Raw genomic sequence first — 23433 nt, 5'->3', positions numbered from 1 at the left:
ATTCAGTTGAGGAAAAACAAATGGTGCTGTACAGTCTGGTATTTGTGCTCCACAAGGCTCCACCCCCTTTATTGAACCTTACCAAAACAGTGAGACTAACTCCAAAATACAAAAACAGAGTTAAATGTGTTTCTTTGCTTACTGACTTGTTTTTCTGATTGGAACATAATTACAGAAGACAAAACGAAACCTGCAACACTGCTGGCATTTTAAAATTGATTCACTGGAAATACAACAGGGACTGCCCTGCAAATGAATGCATATGAATAGCCTCACATTGTCACAGACCACCTCCACAAGTATTGTCTGATGATGCAGCTTCTTGGAATGCGTTATATTGTGAAGCAATTGTGCACAAATATTTCTGGAGCATGGTGAAGTTTTATTGAATATTTTTGCTCTGATATCAGAGCACAAAGTCACGGGATTATTTCATACACATTAAATACATAATATTAAAGAAATTGAATTGAAAAAATCTAAATCTGACATATGTATCGGGGCACAGGAGGACTTCATTAATAAACGTGGTGACAAAACTATCTGTAGCAGCACTGAGAATGAATGTGAAACAAGTATTTCTTTGAGACGTTGCCAAGTTCACTTTGCAGCTTATTATAATTATTATTGAGCTCACAATACCTGATAACTATGTTGACTAATTGAACATTTTAAGCAATAAGTATAACAATGTAATACTAGTGTGAGATTTACATTTGTGAATTGATATATCACAATTTCTTTGGTTTTTGATTGAGATTTTCACTCAAAACCACATTTCACCTCAAGTATTAACACCCAAATGGTAACAACACCTTTAACACCTACTATGTCTGTCTTTTAAAAAAATCTTGTAAATCATAAATATATATTTTTTTATCTTATGTGTTGCCAGACTGTTCAGTTATCACATCAGTTACAAACAGCAGAAAGCATTCAAAACTTAGTAAATAGCTCTAATTTTCTAAAGCTCAATGAGGATAAAACTGAAATCCTTATTATTGGCACCAAATCCAACCTTTTGAAGTTGAACCATTTCTCACTCACTATTGATAACTCCACAGTTTTCCCTTCTCCTCAGGTCAAGAGCCTTGGTGTCATCCTAAACAGTTCACTTTCCCATAAATCTCACATCAATAATCTCACCCGTTCTGCCTATTTCCATCTACGCAACATAAACAGATTACGTCCTTCTCTTTCCACCCAGTCTGCGTCCATTCTTGTCCACAGTCTCGTTACCTCCTGTATTGACTACTGCAATTCTCTCTTGCATGGTCTCCCCCATGAATCCCTCCATAAGCTTCAACTGGTTCAGAACCAGAACCCCCTCCTACCAGCACATCACCCCTTTTCTTCAGGAACTTCACTGGCTCCCAGTAAAATTCCGAATAATATACAAACTTCTTCTGCTCACCTTCAAGGCCATTCATAACCTGGCACCTCCTTACCTTTCTGACCTGTTAAGCACTATCTCTTCTGCCCACTCACTTCGATCTTCTTCTTCTATCCAGCTCGCTGTGCCCTCTTTCCGCCTCAGCACCATGGGAAGCAGAGCTTTTAGCTGCTCTGCTCCCAGGCTGTGGAACTCTTTACCCCCGGACATATGAAACATTGGTTCTCTCCCCCAGTTTAAATCTCAACTCAAAACCCATCTGTTCAAATGTGCATATTCACTGTGAACCCACTGTGTCCATCTTGTGTCTTGAAAGGCACTTTATAAATCAAATTTATTATTATTATTATTATAATTATAATAAGCTGTTCTTAATTCTTTACTCTTTTTGTTTCTGTTTGTGAGAATTAAACCACATAAAGAGTTAATTAGAAAGCTTTAAATGTGCTGAGGTGCTTTTGATCTGGAGATCAAAAATGCTAAGCTAAGATAACCAATCGCTAGCTGCAACAGGCTCATAGACGGGACTATATGCAGATGGCCTTACAGCTTCTACAGGAAGCAAGTGGATAAGTAGCAGCCAGGTGCTGCTTATCAAATTTACTTGATTAACTACCTGTGTGTGTTAGCTTAATGCTACAATCTTCTTAGGAGTAGGTTTCCTAGCAAATTCACCACAAAGTCAGATAATGCAATCCTCCGAGATGATACGCAAAAACAAAGTGCTCTCATCTCAGACTCTACAGGCCTCGGTTAGCATGTTAAATGTTAAGTCTAAGACAGTACAATTAATACAAAAAATACTGAACATACATGGCCTGTTTGGAAGGGTTTCCAACCTTTTCTCTCTAAAAAGAAGATGGGAACATAGCTTAGGTTTGCATTGTTGCATATGAACAAAAGGAAAAATGTCATTTGAACAGACAAGGTGAAACTGGAGATATGTGACGTAATGGACAAACGCAGCACATTAGCAGAAACATCTAGTACAAGCTGTCAAGCACAGTGGAGGAGGGGTGATGTTTTGGGCTTGTTTTGCAGCCACAGGACCTAGTCCTTTATATACCAAAGATTCAAATGTGAGGCCGTCCATCCAACAGCTAAAGCTAGGTTGTATGGTCATGCAACAGGACATTGATCCCAAACACAGCAACAAATCTACACCAGAATGACTGAAAAAGAAAGGAGTCAAAGTGTTGAAGCACCTGATTGAAATGCTGTGCATAACGAAATGCCCACAAACCTCAAAGAACTGAAACAACATTATTAAAAAAGTGAGCCAAAATTCCTCCACATGGTTAGATGTGGTTCTACAGGATTGTAAATAATAGGGTGTATTTAGATTCTAGCGTGACTGAATGCAGTTCTGTGAAAACTTTCTGTATCACTTATATCTGACTAAAACTCTGAGGCATAATTAAAGTTAAAAAATTTCTAACATTTATTCAGATAGGTATGTGCCTCAGTCTGTCATTTTACTGACTTTGATTAGCCACAATAAGGTAGCTGTATACTACAAAAAAAGAAAAAAGGTAATTAAGGCAGATTACAAGATTAATTGTGGCACTGACGGGTAAAAAAGTAGAAGCACCTCATTTAAAAACAGTGAAACAGAGATGTCTGATTCCATATTTAAGAGGATGTATTAAAAAAAAGTGGGCCTATTTATGGTTGAATATTTAATTTAGAGGCGACCTACTTCTTGCTCAAAGGTTAACAACCTTGGCTGAGTGGGAAAACACACAACCAAGAACCACTTCCTTGCTGCATCTCGGTGAATCGCATAACCATGTGAATTGTAATGGAAACAGCTTTTTAAATGCACATAACTGATGATGATCATTTTTTTCCTTCAGTCACTTACTGATTCATCTTTGCACAGGCATGTGGGAGGTTTGTCACAGAAACAGTTTTACCTCAGATATCAGGAATGACTCTAACTGGTGTTTTCCCCAAAGTCTTTCAGTACCAAAAATAAATCAGGGACTTATCAGAAGTGTGATTTTTCACAAGCAAACATTCAAGTCCGCTGATGCTGTTGTGTAATTTATTTTCACCTCTGTTTACTGGCCTACTCCTAGTAGCTATGTTCTATGTATGTGTGACTTTCTTGATAAAAGAAAGTTTAAATAAAGTTTCATGCGTCAGGTTTGAATAACTAGATTGTATCAGAAGCCCTCCTCCCATTTGTCTCCCTGCTGCTGTGGTATGTTTGCACGTCATGTTTTTGTAGCGGCAGAAAAAGGAGGAAGAAAGCCCAGACGGGCCACTTGAAGCCACAGCCTCCGCTGACATCACATCGTGTCATATCATGCCCCAGTGAAGACGCACACAGTTCAGGTAAAACAAGTTTAATGACATTCTATTTGTCATCCTCACTCCACCTTGTTTTATGCACTTCCTCTTGCTTTCCTGTGTTTGTTTTTACCTGGCGCTGTCTGCAGATGGTTTAACTGAGCCCACTTCTGCCTGTGACTTCTACAGAGCCGGCCATGGATTTCAATCAGCCTTTTTCAGTCCTCAATGAGAAGCTGAGACCTCGAGTCACCACCAGCGAGCAGCTCTACTCCTCTCTGACCAGGTTGGAGGGCAGACAGCTGGGCTCGCTCAGGAACAAATATACTTATTACCGAGCAACGGTTTTGCCAAGAGAACCTGAACCAAATGCCACAACAAAGACAGAAGATCCAGAAGAGTCTGTAGACGAGACAGAGAAAGATTACTCTAAAGGAAACACAGGTAAAAACACATGCCTCATTAACGAATTGAATTTGAACGATATCGGCGAAGATGAGCTGGGTGATGAAGAAAGCACCTCACAGTCTGACGAGAAAGACAGCATGGGTGAGGTGGCCTCAGAGGAAGCAAGGGACTCTGAAGAGTTGGGGTCCAATGAAAATACAAACTCTTTCCAGAGGGACTACCTAGATGGGACCCTACCAGACCTGCTAAACAGTGGCAAGCCGCTCAGCAGACGCAGAACACTGGGACACTACTCAGACACGGTAAGGCCAAGAAAGGCTTTTTAATATTCACGTGTTTTAAAACCACAAATATTTTAAAGCACCAGTGCTTGAACTGAGATCCGTTTGAAGAGGCTTGTCAAACATGAAACCTGTAAAACAGGGAGGAGGCTGATTGAACTGTTGCTTAGCAGTGTATCAAAAGGTACAAATACACAAAGGGCACAGAGTCCTGCCATGCAAACATAATGAAGTAGAATAAAAACACATTTGGCGCTCTGCTGTCAGAGTGCAGTAAACCTCAGTTTCCAGTCGCAATGAATGATTTTGGACACATGTTAACAGCACTTATTAGTCCGACATCTCTGATATCTGTGTGTAAGCACATTTCCAGGATTGCATTCATGTGTGAAGATGTGAACGTTATCAAACAGTTTAGTGTTGGATGACCTCTCAACTAGTATGACTGGATTTTTTATCTGTTGTTTCACTCGGGAATGTAGATTATTGTATAAAAAATGTCATGAAGTAGGAGTTTTTGGATGTGGACTTTGATTTACTTTCACAGCAAGAGAAACAAAAAACTTTCTGATGGGTTATTAAATTATGGTGTTTGTAGCTTAAAGAAGTACGGCGAGAAGTGGAGCTGTCCCGCAGACGAAGTATCAAGCTGAAGGCCCAGGTGGACAAACTGCAGGAAAGCAGAGAAGGACAGGGCTGGAGTCAACACAAAGATCGGGTACAGTTTACCACAACACAGTACCAAGGTACACATCCGCAGAGTTCTGGAGGTTTAAAAAAAAAATTATTCCTTTCTGTTGATTTTTATTCCAGGTCACAGAGGAAGTTTTGTCTATTCTGAGGCTGCTGCACCCGCTGACAGAGCCAGAGTCCAGCCAGATCGAGCCGCCCGATGGGGAAAACCGCCTGGACGCCGCTCTGGCCCAGCTGCAGAACGTGGCCCGCAAACTGGCAATCAGCCACACCAAACAGGTAAGAGTAAATAAAGCTCGTCAGTACTTCTATTTCTCTGACGTCTTTGTTTGAGCTGGTTTCAGTGGACACGTTACTCAGATGAGTGTTTTTATGCTTACTAGCAGAGGGTCAAAGGTGACAAATGACTGAAATGGAAATTTTAGTTTCAGTGAGTGAAGTAATTATTTGATCCCTTGCTGAATTTGTAAGTCAAATCAATTTATAACATTTATGGAATGTGTGTGTTTTTGGGATGCTTCTCTGTCTCTCACCATTAAAATGAAACTACTATAAAAATGAGTGATTGCTCATTTCTTTGTAAGTGTGCAAACTAAAAAATTCAGCAAGGGCTCAAATATTTATTTGCCCCATTGTATAACCTTAAACATTAGTGATTACATAGCATTTAGACCACTGGGCACTTTTGGTATTAACATGACTTCAAAAGAATCATTAATGTTTTTGGCAGGGCATTTTGCTTTTTTTGTTTTGGTAAAATGGGCAAAAGTGTGTAAATTATAAAGTAAAGGCAAATTTTACACATTTGTAAAATAAAAACATTATTTTTATTGTTTGGTAAACCATCATCCTAACACAAGTAATTTTTCTTTGGCTCTGGCTAACACCAGAAAAATCCTCTAAGCATTAGCCTCGAGGCTTGTACACAGATACTAACGCTCACGCTGAGGGCATCTCTGTCTCCTCCTGATGAAACATCGTCATTGTTTGCCTCAAAAAACCACATCATTAATTCCTCCACCCATATGCTAAGCTCAGGTATGCAGCCGAGCAAGTTTACAAGTAACACCATCAGCAAGTCTTTCTGGAGTTTGCTTTGTGAGATGTTTACAGAAACTCTCAAGGTGTGGAACTAAGGTAGAGGCCAGATTTCAGCTGATAAGAGAGACTAAAGTCAGTGAGATTAAATGTGGAAAATGTTAGGTAATGGAAAGAAAGATAACGCTGCCATGTGTGCCTGTTTGTCCATCCAGGAGTCCAAACCTGGAGGAAAGGTGGCAGAAGACAGTGCAATTCTCCAGCAGGCGCTGCGGGACAGAGATGAGGCCATAGAAAAGTGAGCACATACACAGTCACACTCCTCTAAAGAGCAAAATAATTGAAATGTAAGAGGGGGAAAAAAAGAGGGAAGCTGACTGTACTGCATCTATTTTTGTGGAGTGTGTCATTCTTTCTGTTCCTCTGTGCAGGAAAAAGGCGATGGAGGCCGAGCTCCTGCGGAGTAAGACGGAGATGATGACGCTGAACAACCACCTGCTGGAAGCTGCACAGAAACGTCTGGAACTGTCGCTGGAGCTCGAGGCCTGGAAGGTAAACCTGAGATGAGTTTAATGTTTAACAGAGACAACACAAGGGTGTGCTTCTCTGGGCAAACACTCAACTGAGATCTATAATCTGAGCACACTGGGCCTTACTGAAGAAAAGAGAGCTGGTGGGAAGGTGTAAACATAAGACTCTCAAAGGAGTGGGGGAAAGTAGGACACACGCACGCACACATACTTTTGCAACCTGGTTTTGTGTTTAGCCAATAAAAACACACAACAGACTGCAATTAAAATTCTCTTGTATTAAATTCAGCACGCCATCACGTGCAGGCGTTAATGCCAGCTGCTGTTCTGGCACTGTTTTGGCTTCTGGCCCACATCTTCATCTTCCGAGCACCTGACTGTTTGCAGCGTTAAACTGAAACTACACGGCATGCTCTTTAACACTGAGAGCAGCAGCATCTGTTTCAGGTGTACCTGAAACCTCAAGTCATTTCACTTAAACTGCATGAAAGATGGAAGAATTATGTTTGCATAGTTTAGAAGAAAAAGTGTGGTTTTAATGCATCACACATCTGTGAGTAATTGAAACAAAACATCAAAACCTTACTGTCACTGTCAGTGTTCATCTCCGATGCATCTCAGGATAGGATGTGAATCTCATTTATGTGTTTCTGGCTTTTTGTAAAGTATCAAAAGCCTACCCATTCATTATATCTTAGATTTCTTTGTGTTTAGACCTTCATTAGCGCCATTTTCCTAGAATTTCTTCATTTTTTTGCTTTTATTTGTGTATTTTTAGTGATCCTTTTATCTATATGTCTTTATGCAGTCTGCTAAGTCACACAGTGGGACTCCACTGTTTATTTTGGGTTAATCATACAGAAAATGTTTCATGTTACAACCTTTTTACAAGATAAAGATGAACGTGGAATCAACGCTGGTATAAAATCACTGTCATCCCTTAAAGCCTTTACGCACTGAACAAGCTGTTAAAAACAACAACACACACACCGAACACGCTGCAATTTTGTGAAACTTTGTCCTCAAAAGATGCACTTTGAAAAAACAGAGGTCAACATCAGGCAATGTGGAGCTAATCTTGATGTTTCTAAACAAGAAAAGGAAGAATTGTCGTGCTTTCGTACATATTTCAGGATGTCAGTGTGGCAGTTTGAGCTTTGTTGGCAGAGTTGGGATCAAATAATTTCAGGGAGCTCATTTGCTTGGAGCAGTCTAGCTGTGTGTCTGAGGTCAAATATTCTATATAATCTATATTCCTTATTGGTGCGCGTTTTGAGGTGCACTCGTAGCCAAATCCAATGGTCTGATTGGTCAGATCTGTTTCATCCCTGTGGGAAAAACAATTGGAAAATTTAAGTTTATGACAAAAATAAATAAATGCCACAAAACTGTCGGTGTGAATGGCTGCTTTGAGAGAAGTGTCCAAAAAATATTTTTACACACAAACTTTGCACATTCGCTGTGTAAGGAGAGATTATTGGGAAGAACTCAACATGATGTTTGGTGATTAGACTTTGATGACCCCTCATAACAGAGTATAGTTGTATCTGTGTTTAAAAAAAATGAAATAAAGTTTGAATGATAGAATGACACGAGCAGCTTGGAGAAAGATAAATGATTGGACTAGAGCGATGATGTCAGCATTGAGTTTTACAGCGTGGGAAAGAGGAAGTATTGTAAAGCGTAGACTTGTAGCCAAAAACCCAGGAAAGCAGGCAGACGAGTGATTATAGACCTGTCTTATTGAACTTACGCATCACAGTAGAAGACATTTCTGCTAATTGTTATCCCTCAAGTGACTCATGACTTAACTTGTTACACCTGAAATCCTACTTGGAGTCGCCCTTGAAGCTCTGAGGTGTTTCTGTCATAGTTCAGGCCTGCTTATGGAAGAAAATGACTGGGTTTGCATTAGAAGTTAGTGAGGGCGGTCTCTGCTTATGCAGCCACCCTTATATAACCCCCAAAATATTCAAATGGTCCTCAAATCACATCTTTATTGATATATCTATATATATATATATATATATAATACAATATTCAGATTGGTCTAATAGTCATTATGGATAAGGTAAGGTCAAGGAGCAACCATCAGCTTTAGTGATGGTTGCTCAGAACAGGACTTCCTTGGAGGAATCTAAAAAGCAATAACAGCAACTCTGGGGGTGATCCAGGGGTGGATAAAGGCCAAATTTAATATAGGTATGTTTTTTGCTTTATTAGACAGGTTCACAGTACGCATGCATTATGTGTGAGCACTTATTAGTGGGGTAATTGTGATATAAAAACATGAAAAGCCCTGAATCTGTCTCTATGGCCTTCCCTTAATACATTTCTGTACAGCCTCTTATTCAGTCAGTATACATGCATCACTCTGAAGCAGCAGTAAAGGCATGTGTAACACAGATGTCACCCTCTAATGTCATAAAACTGGGTCAATCTGCATATTTTCTCACTTTTTTCCTACCTTTGCTTAGAGACCAGTCTGTAGATGTGCTTGAATGATTCTAATATGACCACAGCTGTGAATGTCAGAGTGAATGGTTAACTGCCTCTATGTGTTAGCACTGTGTCACACTGGCGACTTGTCCAGTGTCTACTTTGCCTGCCACTCTTATAACAGCTGGGATAGGCTCCAGTCTCTCCATGATCCTTATATGGGTACGCAGAAGAAAATGGATGGATGTGCTGTAAAGATGTGCTGACACTGTTTTTTCCTTGACTTACCTTAGGAGGACTTTCAGCTGATCCTCCAACAGCAGGTGAAGAGTCAGCAGCAGGCAGAGCAGAACCAGAAGAAGCCCTCTCGCATGGGCCTCCTGAGGAGGACAAACAGAGCACCCATGCAGCGGCCGACCAACTTCCCTGTGGCTGGAGCCGCCACCCCCGCAAACAGCTCAAACCAAAACCCCACCTCCAAGTCTGCAGCATCTGCTGCTCCGGCTCCCAAAACGCCCCCTACCATTGGCAGAAGTAGCAACTGGAGGGACAAGCTCAGGATGGGCAAGAGCAGTCGTCAAGGAGACCAGGATTTAGCGAGAGGAACGGAAGAAGACGATGGCTTTCAGGTCGTATCGCTCGACTGAAGTAGTGATGACTTCGAATGACTTCAAACACTCGTTCTGCTGCAAAACTCTGACGTGTAGCTCTTTAGAGTTCCTCCACAGTGAAAAACACGCTGCTTCTCGTTGCCGTTTGAGCCTCACTGCACCGTTTGAAACTAAAAGACTGTTTTCACATTGATCTCCTCCTCTGCTCTTACTTACAGTCTTAGTTTTTGGACAGGATGATGTGACAGCTTGTCAGGAAGGCAGCCATGCAGCCATAAACAGCTGAAACAAGTGTGATGCAAAAACGCTCCAGAGAACTGGGTCTGGATTGAATAAAGGGACATCTCTGTTACACTTCTGCAAAGAACAATAATACACATTCTATTGCATATTGCAAATTCTGTTTGAAGGAGTTTTTATAAAGTCACTGAACTTTTTCTGTGCAAGAACCATCATGTATTTTTTAATTATCTCAACATACCTGGAGGAGATGTTTCGATATTCTTGGGAAACATATTTTGGATCTTGAATCTAGTGTAATTTATGTATGAAACATAATATGAAGATATGTACTTATTAAATACTGTTAATCTTATTCAGTTTAACAAATGCTGTTGTTGTAAATTAATTAAAATCCTATTCAGTTCTTATGCTCTTTAAAAAGCACTCTTGGTGTCCACCTTCAGTTTATTTTAAGTCCCTTTAAATAATAAACTTTATATGTGGGTTTTGCTTCAAGGCCTGAAAAGTGAATTAGTGTTTTGAACAGCAAGGGTCCACTCCTCTAGATTTTGAATAAAAAGGCTGTGACTGTAAAAATCTGAGGGACAATTAAATCTCAGCTACCTTTAATATTTCCTGATATTTTTTTGGCAGGGGTGGTGGGGGATGGGGTGCTCTGTCACTACTTTTAAGTCTTACCAAGGCAACATGATGGTGATTTGGTAAATTATGGTCTCCTAAACTTAGAATTAATCCATTAGAAATGCACAGAAACAGGCGCCTGTTTGTGGAAGCTGCCATGTTGAATACAGTATCCGAATGGACATCCCACCTAATATATGTGTCATATATGCAGTATGCCAAAAGCAGAGGAAAAAAGAACTCGTAGCCATTTGCGGATGCAAATTTTAATTCATGCCTGCACCTTCAAGATATAAAACTTAATATCTATTCTTTATCTTTATCTTTCTGAGAAGGGGAACCTTTCACCAAAGAAATAAAACATCTTAATAAAATGTCATCCTCTTCCTCCTCCTTACTGCAAGCCTCAGCTCCTGTACTGAAGTCAGGGCTCTAACACATGAGTGTTAAAAAAGTAAGCAGCAATTACCGCATAGCATTTCCTTAACATTTTACCTTTTTATCATTGTCATCAGACAGTGAGCTTCTCTGACTCATAACGGACTCCTTTCATAAAGTTTTACAGCCTCTTATAGAGTAAGTGGACGTGGACAAACCGAGGCAAACAGCAGACTGACAGCCTACACTCACTACAGACGAACAACACTCAGAGTTGTTTGTCCTACAACGGCCACTGGAGTCAGGATTTTGTGCTTGAACTGGGAGAGGTAAGAGAACAAAACTGTGCAAGCTACTGAGATTTAATGGTCAGATTTTACACACTGTACCTTTAAGGAAAAACCTACATGATCTGTGATGTAGGTTTAAGTAATTGCCTTCCTTGTTAAGTTATGAATTAACTGTGCTTAACCACATTTTTTGGAAAGCTGAGTTCAGGTTTACTAGCCACACCCGGGCCTGTTTACTGTCAGACCTGGTGAGTCAAGAAATCACTTAAAGGTCACAAAACAATCCAGAACATGTAAAGAACTGCAGGACTCAAATGCTTCAGTTGAGGTCAGCATTCACGAGTCAGCATTAACCCCCAAAAAGTTGATTCTGTTCATCTGGACGTAGAGGAACAGAATCAGGTTTTTGGGGATTTACTTACCTGGTTGATTGAGATTGCATCAAGACGAGTCAGCATTAAGAAAGAGTATGGGCAAAAACTGCATCCATGACCAAAAAGAACACAAAGGCTTATCTCACATTTTCCAAGAAGCATCTCAACTTTTTTGGAAAATATTCAGTGGACTGATGAGACAAAGGCTGAACTTTGTGGAAGGTCTGAGTTCCGTTACATATGACATAAAACCAAGACATCAAGACAAAAATAACACCACACCAACAATCAGATGTGATGGTGGTAGTGTGGTATTGCTGCCTTAGGACCACAACAATTTGCTGTAATTGATGGAAATGAACTTTCATCCACATTCATCCTCCAGCGTCACTGTGTTTGGTGTTATGCAAACATAGTTGTGTCACTCAGCAAGTCCACCTTTGAATGGCTCAAAAATCATTGTAAAATGAAAGTTTTGAATTGATTAACCCTGGGCAAACGTCACTGAGATGTTTAGTGTCACTGTCTTTATTTAAAACCTGATTTGGCTGAATGAAAACAATTCTGCAAATAAGATTAGCCAACCCTTTTTCATATTTTGAAAAATCTCTCATCCACCATCCTCCATTTTATTTTTTACTCTTACTTCCATGTTGGTTAAAAATTGTTGGATTAACCAGCTAGCCCAACTTCAAATAAATATTGCTGAAAAAATTTATGTTGGAAGTGATAGAAATGTACTTTTCAGAAATCTCTCACTCAGAACATGCTATGTCATGTTTAGGTAGAAACTAGCGAGCTAACTTCTCAACTCTCACTAAATAAATTCTATTTTCATGGATGCCTGGACTTAAAACTTAATTCTTACATCTAGTAAAGCAGCAACGCTGATCATTTTATTAAAAATGAAAGAATTTAGACAGTTTTTAACTCTCAGTGATGCCGCAGTGTTCATTTGACTTTGGGACCTGAAGCAGACGGAGATTTGGACCCAGATTACTCTGCACCTTATGGTGCGGAAAATACGGTAAGTGTGACAAGAACTGGGAAGGGGACAAATACTGTTTCACAGAGCTGTATGAACATGTACTGCCCCTTGATTTCTCAGTGAAGTTATTATCAAGTTGCAAAACACCAAGACAACAACAGTGAACTGGCTCAGCTTTGAGGCTCGACACAAACCTTTGAGCGACATCCATCATTTACAGTCTATACTTCTGTTCATTGTCAGCATGTTTGCTTTCTGCAATAAGAAAAAGAAAGAAAAAGGGCCAACTGTTTTTTTCCTGGTCATTTTATTGTATAATATATTTTCAACAATATATATTCCACATATATATGCATCTTCCACACATTTAAAATTTATATACATCTATGTCATTATCTAGAATGAATGCCATCATAATGGCAACATATTCAACAAACAGGGATGTATATAGCACAGTAAAGTCACACCTGATGATGAGAGAGAGAAGGCATGCTCAAAGTGAAACTCTATACAATCCTGAACAGATGGTTACAGTCTTCAAACAACTCGTAATGTTACTGAATAACTTGACAATATTTTTTTATACTGTTGCTGATGGAGAGCTCTGCTTTGTCATCCACTCATTCCACTGCAACAGTCCAGAAGCTTTAACAAGATCTGCATTTAAGTGGAAGTGCTAACCAACTATTAATATTGTGCAACAAGACAAAATCTGTCTTGTGGGTTAAAAGAGGAAGAAAGGGTGAGTCTCTACTAGCTGGAGCTTCACAAAAAAATCAACTAACTACTTAAGAAGAGTTTCACTCAACTTAATTCTGACCATTTAAACCTTTTTAGATGCCCGTAATGACAATGAAAGAACATAAAACACTGACTCTGGTAAACATCTAAGTGCTTGAACTTTTCTTGTGAGAAAATTCACACAGAACTGGCAACCCAGCTGCCAATCTAAACTCTACTAGATTATTATTGAAGAATAAAAGTTGTTTTTTCTTAATAAAGTTTTACAGAAATGTAAAAGGAGCTCTGGATAAAAGAGGCACGTATACAAATTAACAACACCCTGCTTATTCACACAATGGCAGTTTCACTACTATTACGATCACATAACAAGGTACAGTTGTACCTCATTGCAGCATATATTTGTGAGATACCCATACGCGCCTTATTTGTAGAGATAAATGAGATACAGACTGGTAAAACATTGTTTCATCAAAACACTATTTGGACTGACCACACACAAAGACACGACGACGTTACTGAGGCTTATCCCCAGACAGACAAAACAATAGCATAAGTGTGTAATAAGTAGTATATCCAGTTGTAACCTGAGACACTCAGGAAACAGTGCGATAATACTGTATGTGTGGTTTCTGCTCACCTTTCATAGATGCATGAGTTGGCCTAAAAAAACAGCCATCGCTCTCCGTGACCTTGAGTTTTGCAAAATGCAACTGACCTGTAAATCCTCGTGTCCGACACACAGCAGATACACAAACGAAGAGACGCGTTCTGCACCAAAAGCTGAATATATCACTATTATCAACAGTAAAATAAATTCCTGTGACAAACCAACTGACCACATAAATCCTGTACCACGTCCTCTGCGCCAAGCTCGAACTTCCTGATACATTTTTTGCTTAACACATTCATCACTTCTAAGATTTACAGTATTTGTTTCATTGCAGTGCTGTCACGACTTTCTACACTTCAGCGGTCCCAGACTGTCCTTCGCCTAAAGCCACTGGAAACAAATGAAGCACTGTGCAAATGAGAATTTCTTTGGATTAGTATACCGCCTCCAAAAACTGCCCCATTATGTTAAACTGGAGATTCTTTTGTTTCTATTATCTAAAAATCAACAAAAAAAACAAACACACATCTAGAAACCAGCCAATCTAATAACACTACATGTCTGGCAGAGAGGCTAAACAAAATAAAAGTTCACCTACAGTACATTACACTAAGTGCTATATTGTCAAAAGGTATTATCTGACTGTTGTATAAGGGTGAGTTTGGTCCAGTGTTGGCAAATACAAGCATCGTTAATAGTTACACTTGCTCCTGCTGAAGCTGCTGATTCGGCACCCTCAGTTTTTGACGAGCGGACGCTCACGGTGTCGAGCATAAAAAAAGTTCAGAGGCGTACGCTGCAGGCAGCTAGGATTGAAGGAAGGAGATGATGGAGCTGATGAAATCTAAGGGTTTGTCTGCGTGAATCCAGTGGCTGGCATCTGGGATGTACTGGATATCTGCATTGGGGAACAGCCTCTGGATTTCTGGGTAATCGTCGGAGCTGGATCAGGAATGAACATGAGGAGGAGGAGGAAGAGGAGGGTGTTATAAGGAAGAGAGGCGGTGGTAAAAGTCATGAATATGCAACTGAAAAAGTGCTAAAGGAATATAAATGAAACCTGTTAATCACTGGTATTCGGGTTCGTGTTTTGGGGTTATATATTGTTAAATGGTATGTTTATTGTATACATGAAATCGTTTTATTTCATGTATATTTACATATATAATACATATATAAATATATATAAGAATTTATATGAGTCACAATGGATTTCTAAGTCCTGCTCGTAGAGGGTAGACCTCTCTTTGGTTTTAGAAATATTATAATTCATCATGGCATAGACTCAACAAGTGCTTGAAACTTTAAGTACAGTACAGTGAACTCATTGTCATGTTCAAGAAACCTGTGTCAGATAATCTGAGCTTTGTGACATGATGCATTACCCTGCTGGAAGCAGCCATCAGAACATGGATACATTGTGGTTATAAAAGGATGAACGTGGACAGCAACAATACTCTGGTGGGCTGTGACATGTGCAAGAAATAATCCCCCACACCATTACACCACCGGCAACCAGGGAGAATGGATCCATGCTTTCATGTTGTTACGCCAAATTCTGAACCTACCATCCGAATGTCAGACCAGGCAACGTTTTTTCAAATCATCTGTTGCCCAATTTTGGTGAGCCTGTGTGAATTACAGCCTATCCGCTATAAAGTTTGATATGTTAAACAATACGAGATGTTCTTCTGCATAACTTAGTTGTAAAAACTGGTTGTTTGACTTACTGTTGCCTTACTATCAGCTCAAAGCAGTCTAGCCATTCTCCTCTGTATATAAAAGGACAGTCTTAATATATTTAGATAGTTTTTGGTGTGATGTGCTTACTTCTAAGCTAAAGTCTTTCTGCTGCTCGCTTCACACAGCAGATGGATCCACATTTAGATTTTTTTTTCATTCTGGATGCCTTTCCTGAAGCAAACCCTGTCAGGGATAATCATGTGTTATTTTATTTGTCTAAAATCCATTACTGTGCCTTCTTCTGTCTGAATAATTACGACAACATTTTGCATTCCAGTTGTTTAAACCTGAGTTCATTACTGTTTTCTTGAGCCACACATGTGCTCACAGCCAGTGGCTTTCAAGTTCACTTACCTGTTACAGATTATGCATGTTAGCTAGTATAGCCAAAGTCCATTTAATACTAAGTCTCATCACTCTGCAGTCACTATCAGGCACTTACTTTGAAGTAATATCTGGATTAGTTTAATTATTTAAATTTAAATTTAACGGTCAGCCGCACATTAAAACCTGCATTTACAACATTAGAATTAATAGTTAAACTGGATAAAAAAAACAAACAAATAAAAAATTATAAAAGCTCTCTTCTCTCTGGAAGTTGTATTTCTGCAAACGTCTTTGCTGTTGCAGAAAGTTCAACGTCTCTTATGTCTCATGTACAGCTTAAGGCTAAAGGAGATATAATAAACAGAAACACTCAACAGGAGCAGAAGAAAAGAAAAAAACATTCTGTTATTCAGTCTGTGGACTCTTGTTGTGATCATTGAGAGATTAATCCAGCATATAATAGATGTCGCATTACCTTTACACACAGTGCAAAACTGTTAAAGTTTAGGTATTTACGATAAGCTCAAGGTAACCTGTATCATTTTTAATTGGATTGTTTACATTTTTGTAATCAGAGAAACTGACTAAATGGTCAGTCCAAGCATCCCAGAATGATTTCGTGTCCACTTGCATTTGTTTTGTTAAATATTTTCCTATTTTCATAAATATACAAAATCTAAATACTTTAGCTTTAAATGTTATAACGTGAACCTTTTTCAGGAAATATTTTACCTGTTCAAAAAAGTTCACAATCTGTGTTTTATACCTGATATAAGCAGAGCTAGCTCCACCCAAAAACAGAGTAGGTCCCTCATAGCCGGTGTCAAAGTTGGGGAAACTCATGATGTCATCAAGGTGCGCTGAGATGGCCTCCAAGTTGACTCTCCAGGCGTAGTGTCCGTTCTGCTCCACCAGGTTAGTGAGAAGGAACTGACGCACTGAATGTTCCTGCGGAAGGAAACAGCAGTTTATTGAATAACGAGCTTAACTGTTAACTGCATAAACACCGTTTTTGCGAAGGGGCTGGTATGTAGTGAATCTACATAGATTTATTGAAATATATTAATATTTTACAGATGTAAATTATTAGTTTATAGTTTTATGGAAAACAGCTTTCCTCTTTTACTTTACTCACATTCCTCACTAACATCCTTCTCGGATGTGACAGGGAACTTTTCTTAAGAAGAAAAGCTCTTAAAAACCTTCTGGAGGCTTCTTGCTCAACATTAACACAAACAAAGAACTAGGCCTGCCTCTGTGACTAGAACACAGTATACTCGTCTTATGTCATCATAATCAATGCCATTATTGTGTCTCTCCAAGACTCTAAAATGGTAAGTGGCTTTGTTATGGAACAATGCTGACCTCAAGTGGTCCAGCAGATCAGCTATTACAGATTTAATATCCATACAAAAACCCTTAACAAAACAGATAAATGACACTTCTGACAAACTAACAATTGTTTTTGGGGAAAAGGTTGGTTTTATTGGTTTATTTATTTAAAATACTGAGTGGTATCATATCAAAAAGCACTCACAATGAAGATAATAACCTACAACTAGTCTAGGTGGGAAAAACAAGCAAAACATTTAGTAAATGAAATAAAATAATAACACAGACTTAGAAAAAAAACATCTCTGAATACTAACATAATAATAGAAATGCAATACCATTTAATAACAACAATATAAGAAATTAAATTATAGAAGTGTAATGGATGATCCTGACCTTCACTAAACTGCGCAGTTGATCCTCAGCCATCCGCCTTGCAGTGGAACGAGGGATGTCTGTGGAGATCGTCATCTCCTGCATTGCTTGGATGTAATACCGGAAGTTGGTCCGTGTGCTGCTTTGAGCAGGACTGATGTCAACGACCACCAGCCTCTCCACTAAAGCAGGCTACAGAGACAGACAGACTGAGGTAAACAAGCAGGACAATGGAAGTAAAAAATGCCACTGTGGGAAAACCAGTAAGAAAATGGAAATTGCTAGGACAGGAGGATTATTAAGTTCATAGTTCATAGGAATGTACAGTGAAAAAGGTCAGGTGACATCCAGCGAGGGAATTGTACAATCATGATAAATTCATGGTGACATTTTGTGACCGCTGACCTGCGTCAGAGCGGTCGTCATGGCCGTTTTCCCACCCATGCTGTGGCCGATCAGGATGCACTTGTCGATATGGAGCTGGGCGAGGAGGTGTTTCAAATCATTCGCCATCGCCTCGTAGGTCAGCACGGGGTTGTGAGGGCTGTTGCCGTGGTTACGGGCATCTACTGTCAGCACCTAACTGGACAAAGGACAGTTAGGACACTTGGACTGGAGAAGAGGAGGCGAGAGAGCGGACACGCAGAATCAGCTCTTATGTCAGCTGTGTCTGTCTTGGGCCCAGCACGAACAAAGAATGTGTTGTGAACACGAGTTTCATCAAGGAAACACATGAGAGATTATCTGTGAGGGCAATTTCGCAACAGCACAGACTGCTGAGAAGTTGTATCAAATTACACACAACACACTGTCCACTGTACGTTCCCACACCTGCTTTTGTATGAAGACTATTAACAGGGTGCTTAAAGTGAACACATAAGTGGGAATGTTTTTGATGTCAAAACTGACAGGTCTGTTGTCTTCATCACTGCATTACCTTTCTGCCTGTGCGCTGCACCAAGGACTTTGCTATTGAGTGGAAGTTAGATTTACTGCCAAAGAGGCCGTGCAGAAACACCAGGGGAGTGCTCTCTCCCTTCCCATCGAAGACGTCGTAGGTCAAGTTGACAGGACTGAGGAGGGTGGGAAAGAAAAAAAACATTCATGTTTATTAGAAAAAACTCTATGGTTCCAGCTGTGCTAAGAATTGTGTTACTACTTAGACAGGAACTGCAATAAATCCAACAAATAAAACTCTTATTCAACTTTTAGGGAGTAGAAATGCTTAAAGTCACTTACAGGGCATTTTTCTTCTCTAATATTAAATCCCATTCAAACTGCCCTGTTAAAATAATTTATTTGATGGGAATTATTTTCCTGTCACCTACCTACTGGTACGACACAGGCAACCACACACATGTACAAATAAATTTAATACATTTACTCTTACATGCAAACATAGGATATCAATGTTAAACGTGCTCTTATTTATTTGACTGTGACTTTAAACTGTTGTCATTACAATGTTAATAAGGGGAAGATGACTAATTACGTGACAACATGTACGAAGAGTTAATAGATTAAAACACTGACAGAAAATTGTGAGAAAAATAATACATTCAGGTTTTAATTGGACAATGAGACAAGGTGTTTGTGAGTTATTCCATCACTGACTCATCCTGTGATTGTTTGCTTGATTATTAATTTATTCAGTCTATAAAACATGAAAACGACACACTTTAAAGCCCCGCAGTGCCAGGCGACAGCTTTAATACATTTATTTCGTTAAACAGGAAGTCATCGTCCAGAGATAATCCATTCACAACGAGATAAATCAAAGATAGGCACTAAACATTTTAAGTCGACGAGCTGGAAACAGCAAATATTTGTCATGCTTGCTAGGAAAATATCACACAGTTAAAGCTAATTAAGCTGAGGTTTTCAATGTGTTTTTTATTTATTTTTATATCGAAAATATATCTGAAATGGAAATTTACTATATCTGCAGGCAGCTGCCTGTTTACCGGGCACACCTTGCTTAAATAATAATAAACCTCTTAGTATCTCTCAATATTCATATAATATTAAAGTAATTAAGGTAAAATCATTTGTATGTATGTAAATAAGTAACAAAACAAAGGTAAGATTAAGGGCTTATTACAACGATGTTAGCATTTATTTTAATCAGGCTTAGCATGACTGCTAAACTGCTGGCAATTCAGAAGGTATGTAGCATATAATAATCTAACTAGATAACAGCAAAGACTGTTTTATTTATCCCAACAATGTAAAATATAAAATAATAAAAGCTCAGATCTAAAATCCTGTTTGTGGTTGTGATGATAGTTGAGCTGCCCGTTATCCATGCAGCTAACATCTGAATGTCATTTACGTAAAACTGTGAAAGTAACGTTTAAAGACAAAAATTATATGACATGGCCAGACATTCCTTTGGTTATATAACTGTTTTAAACAGTTTTTAATTTTTATTTTATAGCAGAAACACCGGGCTGTCATATCTACCCAGAACCATGTCACAGACGTGACAGGCAGAGGGCATCTGTTAGCCGGGAAAGCTAGCACGGATACCTGGATGAGCTGGCTGACCGGACCGCGGGAGCCACCCCGCAAACATCCTGCTGTCCGGGGAATAAACGACACAGAGGCCGGCCGCTCAGCAGTCCTCTCTGAAGCAAGCGACACAAAGCACTCATGGCAGCATATGCTCCGTTACCAGGTAGTCGAAAAACAGCATGTGCGTCTCCACACGGCCACAGTGACAGCTGATGAGCGGGCATGCACAGAGCGGCCGGAGGTTGAAACTACAGGGAGAGGGCCTGGCTGTGCTGTGCGTAATGACGTAGGACGTAGCGGTTCTTTCCCCTGAAATTAGACTATCAGGCTATAAGCATGAGAAGCGCTATTTAGTTACTTTTCACATTCTACCATGTACAGTATTTTCGGGGGGTCTGTTTTGACCCAGGTCGAAAAGTAGGTACATATATGTATAGCTATAGGTGACTGTATGTATATACAATGCTTAACAAATTTACTAAACCATCTGAAAACCAAAAATTATATTGTTATTTATCAGGCAAATAAACTGATTTCACATTTTTTTTTTACCCAAATTTCAGCCAACTGAACCTCTGACTTCTGAGAAGTCAGAAAATAATCAAGTGTCCTAAAATATTTTTTCAAGTTCAGGAATCCGATAAAATAATCTAAATAAAAGAATAATGGGCTTTACTTTTTTTCCCAGATTTTTTTTGTAAAACAGTACGTTGGAAAGTTTCTGGAACAAACATTATATTTCAGAATTAAATGGAAAATCCATCCATCCATCCATCCATCCTTTTCCGCTTGTCTGGGGCCAGGTCGCGGGGGCAGCAGCCTAATGCTGGGCTTACACTGTGCGATTTTTGGCCCATTTTGAGCCGATTTTTGAGTCGTGCGACCGTTTTGGTGATCGGCCCGAGTTTGGCCTTCATCGTGCGTCGTGCATCGTGTAGTATACATGGGGTAACGAGAAGCGATTAACACCTCACGACCAGCTCCCGATCATCAATCGCTTGGTCGGGAGGGTGTCACCGCAGCCGCTCACACTGCGCACGCGCAAACACATAAACCTCGGTGAAAAAGACGAGTAGCACAGCAGTGCAGCGTGTGATCTGGACACAAGCGATGGAGGCACTTGTAGAACTTTGGAAAGCTCATCCGAGCCTTTTCGATGTGCCCTCACAAAATTATCACGACCACAACAACCGTGAAAATAGTTGGATTTACATTGCTGCTCAATCACAGCTGCCTGATCAATGTTTTTCATTAGCAATTTAGCAAAGTTGATGGTGGTGGTATGCGTGTCAGTGTGAGTGAAAGACAGAGAGGGAGAGCGAGTGACAGATTTTCTGTTATAACCTTCATTTTATGGACGCACAGTGTGAGCACTCAGGTCGCATCAGAGCATCGGGCCGTATAGTGTGAGACCCTGCATCGTGACCGATGAACTTCTAACCCCTGCGAGTCAATCGTACAGTTTGAGCAGAAGCTGAATAACGCGACTGAAAAAATCGCACAGTGTATGCCCAGCATAAGCAGAGAAGCCCAGACCTCCCTCTCCCCAGCCATCTCCTTTATCTCCTCTGGGACATGCCGGGAACACCTCACCCACGAGGCGCCAGGGGGCATCCTTGTCAGATGCCCAAACCACCTCAACCGGATCCTTTCGATATAGAGGAGCAGCATCTCTACTCTGAGCCCTTTCCGGATGGCTAAGCTTCTCATCCTATCTCTAAGGGAGATGCCAGCCCATTTCTGCCACTTGTATCCGCAGTCTCGTTCTTTCAGTCACTCTCCACAGCTCATGACCATAGGAGAGGGTAAGGACGTAGATCGACTGGTAAATTGAGAGCTTCGCTTTTACACTCAACTCTCTCTTCACCACAACAGGTTGACCAGAAATAAAATTGAAAAAACATTAAATTACAGAAAAGCAAACCACTAATGCAACAATCGACACACATATACACAAATTGCGTCGTTAAGCCACTAGGTGACGCCAGAGTTCATACTTTGGGCTACAGTAGCTCATCGCCAACTTAATGATTTTCTTGAAGAATTCCTTAAAATCCAATCTGTGAGTGCAAATCCTTTAGTAACTCAACAAGTCATTGTTGAGTTACATTGTCTTAGGAGGAACATTTACTGAAGACAAGTAAATCTGTAGAGATCAAAGAGGTGACTTTCTTGTTTGTGGACATGTCTCTCACCAGACTGCTCCATCATCATGTGTGACTTTATATTGTTGTGATAGTCAATGAAATGCATCGTAAGGATGTTTTCACCAGAGCCAAAAAAGCAGTTTGTGGGTTTTTTAGTTCTGAAAGTTATTGGATCTTTGGTTTGGGTCTTTGATTTGTGTCATATTGTCTTTGTCGTGTCCTGCTTTCTCAATCTGGTTTAGTTTTTCATTAGTGAAGTTAGGTTTTGTCTTTATGCGTCTACATCATGTTCAGGAACCCAAAAACAAACCACGAGAGCTCTTGGAGCCTGGCTGCATCTATAAACATTGATTGCTATGGGAGCTGTGTCTTGTGGGATAAAGCATGCCGCCAGCTGTCGCCGTAGTGATGGTGTGAGAGCGAGGCCCTGGGAGAGCATGTGGTGCACCCTGAGGGAGAGAAGAAAAGGGAAGTGGCAGACGTGCATCTTTTCACCATTGTCATGACACTGTGTTTTCACACAGAAAAAATGGAAAACAACCAAACTTAGGGTAATAATTAGTAAATGAATAGTTAAAGCATTTTCCTTTATTCTCAACTTCTTTCTTCATAGTTCCTGCACATAAACACATAAAGGTTATATAACTAGTGACATTTCTTTGTTCTACTTTTTCAGCTGTCACAGAAACGATGAAATGGCAACATTCAGTCTTGTGATGGAAGTAAATGTAAGAGTGCTTCCCTACTTTGATAACCAAATGAATGATTTTAATCTCTGGCAAGCATGTCACTTCACTTCCCACATGGCACAATGTGTTTTGTATTTTTCGATCCCGGAGCAGAAAACCTAAAGAACTAATGTTCTAAAGAGTTATTAGTTAAAACAATAGTTCTCTTAATGCTTAAATTGTGATATTATATTCGGCAAGTGTTTTATTGACAAAAAGGTAATAAAATAGAAATAGTTGAAACATTTGAAACATGGTTTGAAACATTTTTAGGAAGACTTTTTAGCTGGTTTCCATAAGCTGAATTTCATCAAATGCATCAGTGAGGTGT

The 23433-nt window shown here is 39.7% G+C and overlaps 2 protein-coding genes across 2 annotated transcripts; one reads left to right on the top strand and one right to left on the bottom strand.

Moving 5' to 3' along the window:
- Positions 1 to 3655: 3655 nt before the first annotated feature.
- bicdl2l (bicaudal-D-related protein 2-like) lies at positions 3656 to 10917 on the top strand. Its single transcript, XM_039617912.1, has 7 exons — positions 3656 to 3733; positions 3878 to 4398; positions 4976 to 5095; positions 5191 to 5349; positions 6324 to 6406; positions 6540 to 6660; positions 9371 to 10917. Exons 2-7 carry the CDS (start codon positions 3886 to 3888, stop codon positions 9722 to 9724), a joined length of 1350 nt encoding a protein of 449 aa, XP_039473846.1. The 5' UTR covers positions 3656 to 3733; positions 3878 to 3885; the 3' UTR covers positions 9725 to 10917.
- Positions 10918 to 12883: 1966 nt separating this feature from the next.
- On the bottom strand, positions 12884 to 20483 carry abhd11 (abhydrolase domain containing 11). Its single transcript, XM_031736006.2, has 6 exons — positions 20243 to 20483; positions 18651 to 18786; positions 18119 to 18292; positions 17735 to 17905; positions 16773 to 16954; positions 12884 to 14878 (listed from the first exon to the last, which is right to left on the bottom strand). Exons 1-6 carry the CDS (start codon positions 20449 to 20451, stop codon positions 14743 to 14745), a joined length of 1008 nt encoding a protein of 335 aa, XP_031591866.2. The 5' UTR covers positions 20452 to 20483; the 3' UTR covers positions 12884 to 14742.
- Between the last annotated feature and the right edge of the window lie 2950 nt (positions 20484 to 23433).

The sequence above is a fragment of the Oreochromis aureus genome, linkage group 10 (assembly GCF_013358895.1).
Source record: "Oreochromis aureus strain Israel breed Guangdong linkage group 10, ZZ_aureus, whole genome shotgun sequence".
Lineage (NCBI taxonomy): Eukaryota > Metazoa > Chordata > Actinopteri > Cichliformes > Cichlidae > Oreochromis > Oreochromis aureus.
Note: the sequence above shows the minus strand (reverse complement) of the source record. Positions and strands in the feature narration are given on the sequence as shown.